This window comes from Leucoraja erinacea, chromosome 1 (genome assembly GCF_028641065.1).
Source record: "Leucoraja erinacea ecotype New England chromosome 1, Leri_hhj_1, whole genome shotgun sequence".
Taxonomy (NCBI): domain Eukaryota; kingdom Metazoa; phylum Chordata; class Chondrichthyes; order Rajiformes; family Rajidae; genus Leucoraja; species Leucoraja erinaceus.
In genome coordinates this window covers 69,822,400-69,840,703 of record NC_073377.1, presented here as the reverse complement: position 1 = coordinate 69,840,703, position 18,304 = coordinate 69,822,400, and the positions used below count along the sequence as shown (strand labels likewise).

The 18,304-nt window shown below is 44.5% G+C and overlaps 1 protein-coding gene across 4 annotated transcripts in view; it reads right to left on the bottom strand.

Annotated features, from left to right (window-relative positions):
- Window positions 1-6,538, bottom strand: part of guf1 (GTP binding elongation factor GUF1) — a 50,518-nt gene extending 43,980 nt beyond the window's left edge. For 2 of the 4 annotated variants that reach the window (XM_055636796.1, XM_055636807.1), the window contains exons 1-2: window positions 6,277-6,538; window positions 4,651-4,762 (exon numbers count right to left, since the gene is read on the bottom strand). In XM_055636796.1, the coding sequence (XP_055492771.1) occupies window positions 4,651-4,762; window positions 6,277-6,459 (295 nt within the window). In that variant the 5' untranslated portion in view covers window positions 6,460-6,538. Of the gene's footprint in view, window positions 1-4,650; window positions 4,763-6,276 lie in introns of those variants that run through there. The other 2 variants (XM_055636803.1, XM_055636812.1) reach the window with 2 other exon arrangements.
- Between the last annotated feature and the right edge of the window lie 11,766 nt (window positions 6,539-18,304).

The following is an 18,304-nucleotide window of genomic DNA, read 5'->3' as shown; positions in this document are numbered from 1 at the left end:
TTTGAACTAAAACTTGGATTGTTTTCTCTGGAATGCCAGGCAGATGAGAGATCTGATAGAAGTATATAAAATTATGAAAGACATAGATAGGATCAACAATTGTAACCTTTTTCCAGGGTGGAAATGTCAAAGTCTTGAGGGCATAGCTTTAAGGTGAATGGGATACTTGTTTTATTTACACACAGAAGGTGGTGGGTGCCTGGTATGCACCGCCTGGTTGGTGGTGGAGATACATATGACAGTAGCATTTAAGAGGCTTTTAGACGGGTACTAGACTAAGTGGGGCCCGATGGGTCCCATTATCACACGGGAGGGCTGGTCCCCCGACGCAATACTCCACCTCTCCACCAATTTCAACATTGGTGGCCTGTGGGGGGGGGCTTTCTGGAGCGCTGGTATGGGTGTTGTTGGCTGCAGGGACTACTGGTCTCCGGAGGGCTAGTATGGATATTGTGGGCCAAATGGATTCTTGGGGTGGCAGTTCAGTCCCTCAAGCCTGATGTGCTGGCAGCTCACTCACGGCTGGTGGGCTTGCAGTTGACTCGGGGCTTTTCCTTGAAATTCCATTTCAAGCAGAGTGCAAGGACACAAATTCAAGTGCAGTTTCTAACCACTTCAAGCAGGGTGCAAGGCCACCAAATTCAGGTTCTGTTTCCTACCACTTCAAGCAGGGTGCAAGGCCACCAAATTCAAGTGCAGTTTCATACCACTTCAAGCAGGGTGCAAGGCCACCACATTCAAAAGCAGACACCACATTCATACCATACCATTTTATGCAGGGTGCAAGGCCACCACATTCAAATGCAGCTTCATACCATTTCAAGCAGGGTGAAACTACCATATAACCACCATATAACCACCATAAAACCACACAAAACACCACACTCACAGTTCAGTAGACATTCAGTGTGTTCAGTTGATTCACAGCTCAGACAGAGTCGTGACCTCTCCCTCCCCCATCATGCAGAGACTGAGCCACACCCACACTTCCGGGTTTTAAAATCCCTCCCCCTCCCACCGGAAAAGGTGTGGCCTTCATGGCGTGATTGACAGGAGAGAGATTATCAACATTTTTAAAACACTAATAACACTTTTATTTTTCATTGATGGGAAGAATCCTTTGCACCTGATGAGCGGAGGGGGACTGAGTAAGACGGGCAAAAATCTCAGCCGTAAGTGGTAGCGTTTTATCTAAAATCAATATAGTGCAAACAGGAAGGTGTCAAGTTTAGACAAACAACCATTTGCAGTGCCTTTTACTTCAACCCAAAACCCCCAAGCAACCATCTGCAGTGCCTTTTCACTTCAACCCAAAACCCCCAAGCAACCATCTGCAGTGTCTTTTCACTTCAACCCAAAACCCCCAAACAACCCTTTGCAGTGCCTTTTTACTTCAACCCAAACCTCCCAAACAACCATTTGCAGTGCCTTTTTACTTCAAACCAAAACCCCCAAACAACCATTTGCAGTGCCTTTTTACTTGAAACCAACAATATTTTCATTTTCAAACCACATTAAGAGCACTCACAGTTGAGTAGACATGTGTTCAGTGTTATTCAGAGCTCAGAGAGACGTGACTCTCACCCTTCCTCCATCTTGCAGAGACTGAGTGAGGCACACCACTTCCAGGTTTTATAGTCCCTCCCCCCACCATACCGCAGCAGACATGGCGACATTTTTAAAAACATTAATATCTCTGATTTTTCATCAATGGGAAAAATCCTCTGGTCTACTCCGGCGGAGGGGGGCTCTGAGCAAGGTGGCCAAAAATGGCGGCCATAAGTGGCGGCATTCTCTCGGAAATCACATCGCAGTGAGTCAAAAGCGGTCAAGATCTTAAATTTAGTAATATAGATATGGATGTGCAGGGAATGGATTATGTGCAAGCAGATGAAATTAGTTTAGCTTGGCATCATGTTTGACACAGAATGTGTGGGTTGAAGGACCCTTTCCTGTGTTGTTCTTTACAGTTCCATATTATTTTGATCACTTATAGGGATAGTTAGCTCCTTTACACAGCATCTCTGACAGCTTATTTCTTTTCAGAGTATGCTTCCACCATGAAATAATTCAAAGAAGGGCCAAGGTATAATTGTAAGCTGTTTCAATTCAGCAGGGAACAATTGCACCAGATAAATATAAAATTATAAAAAAGACCAGCAGTTGAAGTAATATACTAGCACATCTCTAAAGCATACCATGATTCAGGGCTCTAAATTAACGGTTGCCCGGGTGCCACTGACCACTCAAAGCACCGCCGGGCAACCTAAACACCGAGTCATTTTGCCCGGCTTGGCAACCAGATACTGGTTTGTACTGAAGATAGACACAAAAAACTGGAGTAACTCCGCGGGTCAGGCAGCATCTCTGGAGAAAAGGAACGTGACGTTTTGTGTCGGCGGTGACGGCTGTATTGCGTGGGAAAGATACAAGGTGCGGGGTGAGGAAGGGTCTGAGCGCATGACGGGCCTCGCACAGCGGCAGCAGCTCCATCTCCTCCTCCTCCCACCCCCCGCGCTGATAAGGGCCGCTGCTTGCAAACCCGCTAACAGCGCTTTAAAAAAAAAAAACACTCCCGCACGCCGAGGCCAGGAGGAGGGAGGGAGAGGGAGGCCTCGGCGTGCGGGAGGGCTTGTTTTTAAAGCGGTTATCGCCGTTAGCGGGTTTGGAAGCAGCGGTCGCTATCAGGGAGGAGGAGATGGAGCCGCTGTGCGGAACCCGTCATTCGCTCCGACACTTCTGAAGCAGCTGCACCAAAGATCCTATAGCTAAGGGATCTTTGAGCTGCACCGCTCGGCCCCGCATCTTGCTGTTTGCGGAGGGAGGTGGTAGCGAGGAAATCCCAATGGCCAAGGCAGCGGGGCGATGTTGTCCAAGGAGCGCTGACCATCCTTCCTCCCCACCTCGCCTCCCTTCTCACTCTCTTCTTGTATGCCCCCTCCACCCCCCTCCCCCCCCCCCTTATCCTGGGACCCCTCCTCTACATCCCACACTGATCCCCATTCCCACCTCGTTTCAGTCCTCACTGACATCCCCTGAGCTCCCCTCCCCATCTCCCAACCCCAATCTATTAATCCTGCGCTGATCACCCTATCCACCTCACATTCATTCTCCTGCCCCCCCCCCCCCCACATCCATACTACATTGGTTCCCGAATTCACCCTGTACTTACCCCTTTCCCATCCATCCTGCACTTCTCTTCCATCCGTCCTGTACTGATCCCCCATCCATCCTGTACTAATCCCATACTGACCCACTCTCCATTTACCCTGCACCTTCCCCTTATTCATCCTGTAGTGATCATCCATTCATCCTGCACAGACCCTCCGATCCACACTGTACTGAGCCCCCCCCCCCCCCATTCATCCTGCACTGATCCCCCCCCCCCCCCCCCACCATCCATCCTGTACTGATCCTCCCATTCAAGAAGAATGGGGGGAACAGTCTGAAGAAGGGTCTCGACCCTAAACGTCACCCATTCCTTCTCTTCAGAGATGCTGCCTCACCCGTTGAGTTTCTTCAACTTTTTTTTCTACCCCTACCCCTCCCGGACTGGACCCCCCCCCCCCCCATTCAACACCACTGACATCCCCCGTGCTCTCCCCTCACAATTTTACCTACTCCAACCAACACGTACTAATTCACCTTCCTCAATCCATCCCTTCTGCACCGACTGCATTCTAACCCCCCCCCCCCCCCCCCCCCCCCCCGCCATCTATCCATCCCCCGCACTGATTCACACACAACCCCCCTCCCTGACACTATTGTCCTGGAAATGTCTTCAGAGCGAACATTGACTATGTTTGATAACGGAATGCAATCAAATGTGCTTTAATGCCCAATGTTATTATTTATTTTAATCCATAAAGATGGATTAATTATATTGTGAACACGTGAAACATTAAAACCGCAGTGTTCGATTGTCACTGCTACCGTTGACACGTTATTACAGAATTCATTTTAACGGCAAATCAATGCTCTTAATATGGAGTATCAGTACTGTAGTTATTTAATGAGCAACATTCACAACTATACGCACGCATATATATTACCATGGTCCAGGATTTATTGACACAGGTTGATCATACGCTGAATAATCCAACCACATTTTTGTTTGGAAGTGGAATGAACTAATAGAAATTGCATTAATTGCAACGTGTAAAAAGAGTTGAGATACTGTCTTATAATTTTGCTGCATGTCGTTGTGGGATATAACATGGCTTGATTGGTGAATGTTCAGTTTGTAACTTTATTTGAAGCAGACATAATATTTGAATGCTTCATTGAGCGTAATTCCGACTGGTAACTACGCACTTTGTCCGAGCACATTATCACACGCGTCATGTAAGCCATCTTAAATGACCACCTAAACTGTCATTTGGCAACCTAAAAAGCTGCCAAGGTTGCCCGGCTGGCAACAGGGAAAAAAAGTTAAGCGAGGGCCCTGTGATGGCATTATCCTTTTAAAAATGTTACGAAATGGATTTGAAAATCATTAATTGCTGTAAATATTAACCTAGTATAGTTGATTATTGTACAGTGATGAGCTTTTTTGATGCCTGCTATCCAGTCAGCGAAATGACTATACATGATTACAATCAAGCTGTCCATAATGTACAGATACAAGATAATAATCAAAAGATTAAGTACCTGTTATTTCCAGAAGTCTATCTGCAAGTGTACTTTTCCCATGGTCCACGTGTGCAATTATGCTGAAATTTCTAATATTTTCAACTGGATATTTAGACAGATCGTAGTTTTCCTGGAAAAGATTATGACAATTATGACCTTGCATAGGAAAGAGAGGGGAATCAATTCTTCCATAAAGACAGAACTAGTTGGCTCCTGGTTATCTATAATTAATAAAATTATGTTTTATACATTTGTTTAAGAAATGCTGGAGAAACTCAGTGGGTGAGGCAGCATCTATGGAGCAAAGGAAATAGGCAATGTTTCAGGTCGAGACCCTTCTTTAGACTACAGATCTAAAATACACGCCTAAAAGCACAATTGTTTTAAATTACAATCACAAACTATAAGTAAAGCTCCGTGATTACTTTCAATGGCTTTGTAAATATTTGATTAGTGTATAAATGTAAATAATTTGGTGTACATATAGTGGCTGGTGTACATATGTACAAATTTGTATAAGATTATTACAAGCAGTTGAATAAGGGGTGGGAATTAATAAGCTTTGGCTTCTTCCTGCTCCTTTTCGGACACATACAATTTCATTTATTTATAGATATTATTATAAAAATTATAAAAATTCTTGTTTTGTTTTTTGTATGCTGTTTCACACTTGCTTTTTATTATTTTATTCTGTTCGAAATAAATAATTAAAAATAAAATAAAAATAAAAATCTCCTCTCAATGTTCAGGTAACCAAATAACTGTCACAGGAGACGAGGAAACACTTTTTCTTCGCAGAGAGTGGAGAGTCTGTGGAATTCTCTGCCTCAGAGGGCAGTGGAGGCAGGTTCTCTGGATGCTTTCAAGAGGGCTCTTAAAAATAGCGAAGTCAGGGGATATGGGGAGAAGGCAGGAACAGGGTACTGATTGGGGATGATTGAATGACGATGCTGGCTTGAAGGGCCAAATGGCCTACTCCTGCACCTATTGTCTATTATCTTAAATAACGAATTAAGTGGAAGCTGAAGGAAGACATTCCATTGCTCCAGGCAACTGAAGGCACAAACACATTAATGTTGTAAAGGGTACACAAAAATGCTGGAGGAACTCAGTGGGTGCAGCAGCATCTATGGAGTGAAGGAAATAGGCAACATTTCGGGCCGAAACCCTTCTTCAGACTGAAGAAGACTTCAGACTGTGAGTCCAGATGGGTTCGCCTCGCAGCCAGTGAATTGTACGCCATGATCAAACACACATTTATTCAGTGTGGAGGAAGCAACTGCGGATGCTAGTTTACACTGAAGTTAGATACAAAATGCTGGAATAACTCAGCGGGTCAGGCAGCATCTCTGGAGAGAAGGAATGGGTGACATTTCTTCTTCATCATCATCATCATCAGTGGGTCCACTCAGTCTGAAGAAGGACATTCATTCCTTCTCTCCACAGATGCTGCCTGACCAGCTGAGTTACTCCAGCACTTTGTGTCAATTTCATTCAGTGGGGGAGGGGGAGGGGGCAGCAGACGCGACGACGCGCATGTGCGGGCGGCGGGGTGGAGCTCGCGCCACCGACGTCACAATGCAGCGTCGCGTCACGTCACGTCACGTCACCGCGCAACCGGCGCTGGTCGGGCCCAGGTCTCACCTTGTCCCGCTGCGGATTATTATTCCCCTTCACGGTTTGCTCCCCGCTGTCCTGGGAGGAGACTGTCCTCAGCCCGTCCTTCCGCCGGTTCCGGCTGATGTGGAGGAGCCGGCGAGTGGCGGCGGACCCCGGCGTGTGCAACCGGGCGAAGGGACGCAGCAGCGGCGGCAGCAGCAGCAACATGGCGGCGCCGCCAAGCAGGGCAGGCGGCCGTGTGCGCAGGCGCAGACAACCTAAACCTACACCTCTGCTGGAGCGACCAGATGCTCCAGATGCTGGAGCCCAAAGATGCTCTATCTAGTATCTGTGATGCTGCCTGTCCTGCTGAGTTACTCCAGCATTTTGTGTCGGTGTAAACCAACATCTGCATTTCCATTCTGCAACAATTTAATCCCAATTTAAGTGTGGGGAGCTTTTGAAAAGAATTGGAAGATAAATGCATCAATTCTTCCCCAATATTCATACCACTGAGTTGTAAGCTGTCCAGGGGAATTATAAGATGTTGTTCCTCCAGTTTGCATTTAGCCTCACTCTGGCAATAGAGGAGGCATAGGACAGAAAGGTCCGTGTGGGAATGGGAAGAAGAATTAAATTGTTTAGCAACTGGGAGATCAGGCAGGAGTGAGCAAAGGTGTTCAGCGAAACGATCGCCCAGTCTACTTTTGGTCTCACCAATGTATAAGAGTCCACATCTCGAATTGTGGATACAGTAGATGATTTTGGAGGAAGTGCACGTGAACCTCTAACCTGAAAGGACTGTCGGAGTCCCTGGACAGTCGAGGGAGGAGGTATAGGGACAGGTGTTGCATCTCCTGCAGTTGCAGGGGAAGATATCTGGGGAGGGGGTGGTTTGGGTGTGAAGGGATGAGTTAACCAGGAAGTTGCGGAGGGAACCGTCTCTGGAATGCGGAAAGGGGTGGAGATGTGACAAGAGGTGGGATCCCGTTGGAGGTGGCGAAAATATGCGACGGCTCATGGGGTGAAAAGTAAGGACTGGGGGACTCTTCCTGTTTCGACTAGCGGTAGGGGGGGAGCAAGGGCGGAGCTGCGGGGTAGCGAGGAGACACGAGGGAGGGCCTCATCTGTGATTAAAGAGGAGAACCCCGGTTCTCTAAAGAATGAGGACATAGAAACATAGAAATAGGTGCAGGAGTAGGCCATTCGGCCCTTCGAGCCTGCACCGCCATTTAATATGATCATGGCTGATCATCCAACTCAGTATCCCGTACCTGCCTTTTCTCCATACCCTCTGATCCCCTTAGCCACAAGGGCCACATCTAACTCCCTCTTAAATATAGCCAATGAACTGGCCTCAACTACCCTCTGTGGCAGAGAGTTCCAGAGATTCACCACTCTCTGTGTGAAAAAAGTTCTCATCTCGGTTTTAAAGGATTTCCCCCTTATCCTTAAGCTGTGACCCCTTGTCCTGGACTTCCCCAACATCGGAAACAATCTTCCTGCATCTAGCCTGTCCAACCCCTTAAGAATTTTGTAAGTTTCTATAAGATCCCCTCTCAATCTCCTAAACTATAGAGAGTATAAACCAAGTCTATCCAGTGTTTCTGCATAAGACAGTCCTGACATCCCAGGAGTCAGTCTGGTGAACCTTCTCTGCACTCCCTCTATGGCAATAATGTCTTCCTCAGATTTGGACATCTCGGATGTCCTGGTATGAAACGCCTCATCTTGGGCACAAATGGGGCATAGACGGAGGAATTGCGAGTAGGGGATAGTCAGGAAGCAAGGTAGGAAGAAGTGTAGTCGAGATAGGTGTGGGAGTCAGTGGGTTTGTAATAACTGTCCGTCGATAGTCTATCTCCTGTGATGGACTGAGATCAAGAAAGAGGAGGGAGATGTTGGAGTTGGTCCAAGTCAATTTGAGTGCAGGATGGAAATTGGTGGTGAAGTTAATGAAGTCCATGGGTTCTGCATGGGTGCAGTAGGTAGCACCGATACGGTCGTCAATTTAACGAAGACTGAGTTCGGGAATACGCCTGGATCAAGGATTGTTCAACGTACCTTTCAAAGAGGCAGGCATAACTGGGGCCCATGCAAGTGCCCAAGTGTCTTTAATTTGGAGGAAGTGGAGTTGAGGTACATGGAAATCATCTCAGTAGGACAGGAGTAGACTGAAACAATGGGTATGCCAGGGCAGTTGAGTTTATGGATTTTGGGGAAAAGGCCGGGCTGTGCGGGGCTTGGAAACGATAAGGTTGGAGGCTGTGGAAGGCAGACAGCCAGAAGTAATAAAATCAGAAATGGTCTGAGATTATGGTCTGGTGCTCATCTGTGGCATCATGGTCTGAGGATAAATAGGACGAGGTGTTCGAGAGCTGGCGCCTAGCCTAAGTGTGGTAGAGGTCAGCGCGCCAGGCTACCATGGCCCCTCCCTTGTCGGCGGGTTCGATGATAATATCAGGGTTGCTGCAGAGTGAGTGAAGGGATGTACATTCAGAGAGGGTGAGATTCGAGTAGGTAAGGGGAATGGAAAACTTGAGATAGTCGATGTCACGCCGGCAGTTCGAAATAAAGAGGTCTAAAGAGGGTAGAAGGCCGACAGGTGGAGATGGGAGAAGGGATCATCACTGGGTGGTGAAAACTCCTTCCCATAGAAAAAGACACGGAGGTGGAGGAATTGTATATCGGTAAAAAATGTACCTTTATCCTGAGACTCTGCCCCTCATCTTTTTGCAGCTAAAGGAAACAAAAATAGGAGGTGCAAATATTGTTCCAGTTGCCTTGTTTGATTGGGCTGTGAGGAGGATTTACCAACTGTGATTTTAATGCAATTTGTAGGAGTGTGAACACTCCTCATGGCTGTAATTGCTGAAACATCTTTACAAAAAACAAAATTTAAATCTAAAATGAAACTTAGAAAATTTTGGCAATGCTCAGCTAATATTTCAAGGTACACATCTTTCAGCTGAAACTTAGAACTAGTAATAAAATGTTAAAGTTCTGCATGTGTACAGGAATGAATACTAATACAGGTCCACCACTGATTTGCTGGCATCCTTGGTTCCAGAGCCTTTCTCGATTATCCGTTTTGCCGGACCAACAGAGGTCATGGCCTCCGAGAGGAGTCCCAATGGTACCGCAATGGTCCGCCTAGGCAGTCAAGATGTCAACTCGCACACCTGGCTATAGGAACGGATCTGCCGACTCCGACAGGGAGAGAGCCTTGATCACAGGGAGCAAATTTGACCTGTCAATGGGCATGGAAGTCGGCTATTGGGATGGATCTGTCAGCTCCAGCTGGGCTGTAGTTCCAGAGACCCGGTCGTAAGGAGCAAATTCGACTCATCGACCTGCTCAGAAGTCCCAATGAAGTCAAGATAAGCCACATCACAGTTTGGGGGCACTAACGGGGGCGGGGGAGGGGGGGGGGGGGGAATTTCAAGTGAGATCACATTATTTTATTTTCTGGTTCAAAGGAAGTGTCGGACTACCAGTTGCTGGAAAATCGGTGGTGGACTTGTACAATAATTCTGGTAGAAAAAGAGAGTTGACTGAATTGGGCTGAAACAAGGACCGTTCCACAAATCCATCTAAAATTCCCAAACAGCTGGATAATTTCAATGGGTTCATTTGATATTTGTCTGAGGGGAAATATTCAAAGCAATCATTAAAGTTATTGTAGAACGGCTTTTAGATTTTCTTGCAAAATCAATATGGATTTGTGAAAGGGAAACATTGTTGATGAATTTTTTCCTTCAATCGGTCTGAAGCAGTGTCCTGATGTGAAATTAGTTACTCTAGCATTTTGTCTTTTTTTAGTAAACTAGCAACTGCAGTTCCATGTTTCTACTCTTTCTACATTCATTGGTTGCTTGGATAACATGCTGTGAATGAAGGGTATTCTACGATAATCCTCAACACGGGGGCTCCGCAAGGATTCATTCTCAACCCCCTTCTTTACTCCTTATACGCCCACGACTGCAGCCATGTACAAATCTAATTCAATTTGTGAATGACATCACCATTGTGGGCTGGATATCAAATAATGATGAGACGGAGTATAGGAATGAGATTGAGAACATGATGTCCTGGTGTTGAGACAACAACCGTTTCTCAATGCCAGCAAGACAAAGGAGATGGTGATCGACCTCAGGATGCGAAGCAGTACACATACCCCAGTTTGCATTGACGCTGCCGAAGTAGAGATGGTTGGAACCGTCAAATTCCTAGGAGTCAATATCACCAACAGCTTCTGGGCCATCCATATTGAAGCAACAACAAAGAAAGCACACCAATGCCTCTATTTCCTTAGAAAGCTTAGGAAGTTTGGCATGTCCCCTACAAACTCTCACCAACTTCTACAGATGCACCATAGAAAGCATTTTATGAGGATGCATCACAGCTTGGTTTGGGAACAGCTCCATCCAAGACCGCAAGAATTGAAGTGAGTTATGGACTCAGCCGAGATCATCACACAAACCAACCTCCCTTCTATTGACTCCATCTATACCTCACGCTGCCTCGGCAAGGCCAGCGGCGTAATCAAGGATGAGTCGCATCCTGGCCACTCCCTCTTCTCCCCTCTTCCATCAGGCAAAAGGTACAGAAGTGTGAAAATGCACACCAGATTCAGGGACAGTTACTTACCTGGGGTTATCAGGCACTGAATCATCCTTCCACAACCAGAGAGCAATGCTACCTCTATATCTACCTCTTTGGTGACACTCGAACTATCCTTGATCGGACTTTGCTGGCTTTACCTTTCACTAAACTATTTCCTTATCATGTATCTATACACTGTAAATGGATTGTAATCACAAATTGTCTTTCTGCTGACTGTATAGCATGCAACAAAAGCTTTTCACTACCTCAGTACACGTGACAATAAACTAAACTGAACTGAACTTTTTCTGGTTATCAAGATGTAACATTTGGTGTGTAACAGAATGGTACTGGGGCATCTGTTTTTTACAATTGTATTATAGCATTTCTTTCCCTTTCATTATATATGGGTGGAAATGTCAATACAAAACATGATTGCCATTAATGCGGTAAACTATTGTAGGAAAAGTGTTTTGGCTGAACTTGACACAGCATACAGAATGAAAGCAATTGCAAGAAGGTTTGACTGACTATTCAGACAGTGCACTGAAAACATTGAAAAGTAAATGCAGGGTTTACCAATCTTAATTTTAGCAAAGAAAACCATTTACAGCCTTCATCATATCCTTCTCAACATTCTTGGACACTTTACGTAGACCTGTGTGGATGAAAAAAAGAATGATAATTTATTTCCGAAAATGGATTATCACTCACATCAGATACTAAAGATGAGCTGAGGACTATGTGAAGGTTATGGGTTATCAGATGAGCTTGTTTTTAACAATGTTATTTGGATCTGTTCTTTTTTCCACACAAAGTTTATGATAAAGGGCATTCATTATTAAACATACACTTGTTGCTTAGCATCATCTGGTTTTAAGTGGAGCACCTGGGAGATCAGTGAGAGCAGTTCATGAACTTCAAAAGAAGTGAGTGTTGTTGGAATATTGAAATGTTTTTAGGACATTTTTTCATTATGGTGCACAACAAATCCATACACCACCACCGGTTATGCAGAATCCTTGATAAAGGGGAAATTGGGAGCTTTAGTCAATTAAATTAGGTTTCTAAAGTTTTAACGGGAGCAGCTGAGCTAAAAGTGTCACTTTGACACGTCACATGAAAATGTTTCAAAATGATTATAATATCAAAATTAATGTAAATGTTCTTAGCCTAGAGTGAGCAACACCGGAAATTGGAGGAACAGCACGTCATATTCCGCTTGGGGAGTCTGCATCTCAATCAATCAATCAATCAATCAATCAACCTTTATTGTCATCTTGCAAGCAACAGTTGTACAGTGCAAAATGAAAAGACGTTTACCAGGGAATAGCCTGCGGGCATGAACATTGAATTATCCCAATTTTGTTAGCCCTTGCTGTCTCCTCCCCTTCCTCAGCCCTCGGGCTGTCTCCTCCCATCCCTCAGCCCTCGGGATCCTCCTCTTTTTTCCTTTCTTCTCCCCGCCACCCCCCATCAGTCTGAAGAAGGGTTTTGGCCCGTAACGTTGCCTATTTCCTTCGCTCCATAGATGCTGCTGCACCCGCTGAGTTTCTCCAGCATTTTTGTGCACCTCAGATTTTCCAGCATCTGCAGTTCCTTTTGAACACTTTCTATACTCAATACTGATGAAGGCCAATGGGCCAAAAAACCTTTTTGACCACCTTACCTACCTGCAACTCAACCTCTGCTCTACAACACATCCTCAGAGCACCACCATTCACTGTGTACATCCTGCCCACATTAGACTTCCAAAACGCCACCTCACATTTTTCTGTATTAAATTCCATCAACCCACCTGACCAATCGATCAAGATCCTGCTGCAATTTTTCACAACTACCTTCACTACCTGCCAAACCACCCACTTTTGTATCATCAGCAAACTTATTAATCTTGCCATGTACTGTATGTTCTCAATCAAATCATTGATGTAGATGACAAACAGTACCGTGCCCAGCACCGAACCCTGAGGCACCACACTAGTCACAGGCCACCAGTCTGAGAAGCAACCTTCCACCATCACCCTCTGCTTCCTTCCATTAACCCAAATTTCTATCCATTCAGCTGTCCTTGGATCCCATGCGATCTAATCTTCCAGAGCAGCCTACCATGTGGAACCTTGTCGAATGCCTTACTGAAATCCATGTATACAACATCTTCAGTTCTACCCTCATCGACCTTTTTGGTTACATCTTCAACAAACTGCATATATTCATGTTTTTCACTGTTGCTTAAAAAAGGAGACCAGAATGCAATGTACCTTTTAACTATTTTCTATTGTGATTAATTTTGATAATTGATTCATATGATGTAACTTTTCTCTCAACGATTTCAGTGACTTTGGACTATTGCACGAATAGATTAAGACTCACTATGTTGATAATACATGTGCTGCTTTTTAAATAAATCTCTGCCTCTTAAATATAAATTTGCTGTGTCTTTGTGCATTGTGAAGATATCACAGATCAGCCATGTGGAACTGTGAGACTTTCAAGTACGCACAAAGAGATAAATCTCAGCAAATCTGAGAAGCAGGTCAATGTGTGCAAACTGTTAATGAGTATTCATGGTATTCATAGTACATTACGATTTTATTTTCAACGTGGGCCTTATAAGTACAGTATGTCAAATTGGTGACATTAACCTATCACGAAGTTCCAATTTAGGCTTCATCCACGAATATGCAGCACTGCTAAAAATAGCTCTTTCCAAATCTCCAAGGCAACTGTACACAAACAAGAGAAATAAGCAAAGCAAAAATAAGAATAGATCTGAATTACTGGGATTTTGAGGATGGATTTGGCTTGAGAAAATTTTCCTTCCTGAAGAGCTTGGTGACTTGACAACAACATATGAATATGTGGGGTCAGCTTCCACATGTCAGTATTTGAAGTAGCATTGCTTCACCTTCCATGCAGCAGATGATATTTGTCATCTGCACTATGAATTTTGAGCGGCACGTTAGCACATACATCAATAAATTTTAACATAATCGTCAATCAAGAACTCTCAAGAAGATGGCACTGAATTAGTTCAAGAAAAAGATTGATATAATTTTGTTTTAAGCATGGATTATGTAAGACAATGGAGTAAAGGGTATACAGATGAATGAACTATGAATCAAATAGTCTCCAGAAGTCTGAAGTTCCACACCACTAAACTCAAGAACAGCTACTGTTTGTGAATGATCCACGACAACATACATAGTGAAAGATTCCATAAGTAAACCGGAACATTTAAACTGCCAGCCATTCATACCCAGCTTGGCGTGGTAACTTGTTTGTAACTCCCCCCCCCCCCCCCCCCCCCCACCAAATGGATGTAACTTGGAGTTTGTTTTCATGACAGTTTCATTGTTGTGAATTCTTTGGAAGTCCGATAAGGATAGAACATTGCACCGTCCCATGTCTATCTTTGCAGCGACTTTGGTATTGTTGATACTGAGCGTTGTCATGGGATCACTGTTTTTAGACGGTGAGTCGGGTATACAGGAGTGTATGTTTTGGCTATCTTCTTGCAGATCCTGCGGTTGTGGTTTTGCTGGAGCTGTTATTTCAGTCAGTACCTCGTGGGAAAGTGTGGGCTTGAACGCATAGAGAGATTGTTGTGGCTGGGCCCTGTTACCACGAGCGCGGCAACACCGGATAAAGTGGTTTTATTTTTACAGTAGTGGCAAATTTTGCCATAAGCGAGGCATTGCTCACGAAATTTCAGGTGTGAGCCGCCGCAATTACGATAGATGTGGACCAGAGGGTCGGTTACCCACCCTGGGGCTGCAGGTGGTTGTCGAGGGGTTGTTAATGTTTGACGCGGGGACCAATAGAAGGCATGGACATCATAGGCAAAGTGGGGTCTCAATCCAAGGGATTTGGTATGGGTGTCAGTGAGCGCTGCAACCTGGCAGGCACGTCCAACCTTAGCTAGTGTAAGCTCCTCATCCCGGAGTAGTTCATTTCTCACCTTGTCATTCAGGATGCCATATACGAGTCTGCCATGGATGAGTACGTCGCTGTCCTGGAAGTGGCATCTTGCAGCGATGCTCTTCAGGGAACCGATGTAGTATTCAACTGTTTCACCCGCATGATAACGTTAGTGAAAAGTTCGCACACGTCATGGAACTTTTGGTGGAGGCAGGTGGGGTCTCTGATAGACTTTGCCAGGGTCACAACCTGTGTTACCGCATCGGTATGTTCTGGGGCGTAATAGAAATCCTGGTAGCATCAATGAAAATTCCGAATTCCACCTTGAAGATGTGCCAATGTTCGGCAAGTTCACTGTCGAATATCGGAGGTCTGGTTTACGGAACGATCCTGCCATGACAACAGAGTGATGGTCCGTTGTTAAAAAATAAACTAAAATAAATTTAGGCAAAAGAGTTGGAGATGTGGCTCAAAGATTCTGACACCATGTTTGTGAATGATTCACTACAACATACATAGTGAAAGATTAGTCTTTATTCCATTACATTTAAACTGCCAGCCATTCATACCCAGTTCGGCGTGGCTTCTGAGAGCTGGCTAACCTTGTTAGTATAGTACCGTGTAGTACCGTAATACCATGTAATGGGTGGCATGCACATATGTGTAATGGAGATTATAAATGGCATGGCTGAATAAGGTTTAATCTACAGCTACATTTCTACAATTATCAGATTTTTGAATCAATCTGTATGCCCCTAATCCTATCTCGACAACGGAACATTACAGGCCATCTCTTGCACTACCATGGACTTTTTTTTTTCTAAGTTTGTTTTAAACTATTTTTTTGCACAGTCTTCTTTTAGAAATGTTACCTGTAATTTACATATAATTTTTTTGTGTGTTTGTCTGAATCTATGTGGCTGTGATGCTGCTGCAAGCAAGAATTTTCAATGTACATGTTTTCTCACTATACTTGTGCATATGACAATAAACTAAACTTGACTTTGGATGTATTGTCATCAGTCACAAGTCAACTAAGTTTTGGAATCCTCTTGGAACATCTCTATATCACTTTGCTCCTTTTCTTTGTAAAACAAGTCCCTTTGATGAAACAATAAGAATTCTTCCTAAGCAAAACATAATGTGGTGAAGTAATTTATCAGGTCAGGCAGCATCTGTGGAGGGAATGGATGGGTGATATTTTAGGTCAAGACGATTCCTCAGATATTCAGAAAGTTGTAGGAAAGAGGCACTTTGTAGTTTGCTCAAGTTGTCAGCATCTGCAGTACCTTGTGTCTCCCATATCCTTCCTCACGTCTTGTATGGATTGTCTAAGGAAAATGGTGTTGAAGTTCAATCATCATTGTTTCATGTCATCATTGTAGAAATCCCTCAGAGAACTGGTCCTGAGACCAACTATTTTCATCCATAACCTTTCTCCCATCAAGGTCAGGAATTTAGATATTTGCTGGTGATTCTATATGTTCAATTACTATCACATTTCTAGATATATTCAAGCATGGGACGATAAATAAAATTTTCACCACAAAATCTCCCAAGAAATGACCATACCTGACAAAGGAGAGTCCTGTAGCCTATTGGTATTGCCTTCGTTGAAATTCCTCTCATCAACTTTCTGGGAATCATCATTGACTAGAAGACTGACTGAAGCAGCCACATAATCAATACTCTTAAAGCTCTACAAATCTGGTCTCCAACTGGTTGGAAATTCCAATGTATCTCATAGCTTTCCCTTGAAAAAGGCTGAATTGTTTGCAGCATCTATATAATTAAAAGTCTCATCTTGACCACTTCCTGTGTGCGCTGTATATTGATTTTAGAAAAAAAAGCAACCCTGTATCGCTGTGATTTTTGGCCATCTTACTCACAGCCCTCCTCCGCTGAGCCAGCCCCGAGGATTTTTCCCATCGATGAAAAATAAAACAGTTATGAATGTTTAAAAAACCTTGAGATCAGCTGATTGGTCCTCTCGCCTGTCAATCATCGCGATGAATGTAACGCCCCTACCGGTGAGTGAGTCAGTCACTCTGGAAAATTGCGAGGGAGAGGCCACTACTGTCATTCTAAGCTGTGAATCAACTGAACTGTGAGTCTGCAATGTACTAGCGATAAATGATTTATTAGCCCTTAATGACAATGCCATGAGTTGTTTGGTCTGCTGCCCTGCCTGTGCTTGAAACTGCAATGCTTTATTAAGTCTGACTATGTTTGGAAGGAATAAATGCTTTATTAGGTCCAACTGTGTTTGGAAGGAATAAATGCTTTATTAGGTCCAACTGTGTTTAGTCGAAAAGTCCCGCTCATTTCGTGACTTCTGCTTAGTGGACAGGTCACGCTGATTGCGTAATTTCCGGTGAGTGCAGAGGTTGCGCTGATTGCAGAAGTTCCGCTAACTGCGGAAACCCCACAGTGGAGAGGTCGCGCTCAGCCGTGTGAGTAGATTCAAGAAAGTTTACTGTCATATATATGGTGTGTGAGTGGGTATGTGATTGTGTATGTGTGAGTGTATGTGTGTCTGTGTGTGAGTGTATGTGTGAGTGTGAGTTTATGCAAGTGTGAGTATGCGAGTGTGAGTGTATGTGGGTGTGTGTGTGTGAGTGTATGTGTGTGTGTGTGAGTGAGTGTATGGTTGTATATGCGTGTATGTGTGTGAGTGTATGTGTGTGTGTGTGAGTGTGTGTGTGTATGGGTGTATGTGTGTGAGTGTATGGTTGTATATGGTGTATGTGTGTGAGTGTATGTGTGTGTGTGAGTGTGTGTGTGTGTATTTGTGTGTGTCTGTGTGTGTTTGTGTGTCTGTGAGTGTATGTGTGTGTGTGAGTGTGTGTGGTGTGTATGTGTGTGTGTGTGAGTGTGTAAATGTATGTGAGTGTGTGTGTACGTGTGTGTGTGAGTGTATGGGTGTGTATGTGTGTGTGTGAGTGTGTGTGAGTGTGTATGAGTGTATGTGTGTGTGTGTGAGTGTATGCGTGAATGTATGTGTTTGTGTGAGCATGTGAGTATGTGTGTGAGTGAGTCTGTGCGTGTGAGTGTATGTGTTTGTGAGTGTGTGAGTGTAGGTGTGTGTGAGTGCCTGTGTGAGAGTGTATGTGTGTGTGTGAGTGTATGTGTGTGAGTCTGTGTGTATGTGTGTGAATCTGTGTGTGTATGTGTGAGTCTGTGTGAGTCTGTGTGTGTGAGTGTATGTGTGATTGAATGTGTGTGAGTGAGTGGGTCTGTGTGTGAGTGTGTGTGTGTGTGTGTGTGTGTGTGTGTGTGTGTGTGTGTGTGTGTGTGTGTGTGTGTGTGTGTGTGTGTGTGTGTGTGTGTGTGTGTGTGTGTGTATTGGAATTGGTGGAGAGGTGGAATATTGCGTTGGGGGACCAGACCTCCCGTGTGAAGCTGGGACCTAACGGGTCCCATTTAGTCTAGTTCACTTTAAACTTACTGAGGCAAAATGTCCCATGCTCCCTTTAAATTAACCAGAGCTCCATTTCCTGCACTCCCTTCAATCATACCTGATTCATAGTTCTCCCGATTTCTTTAA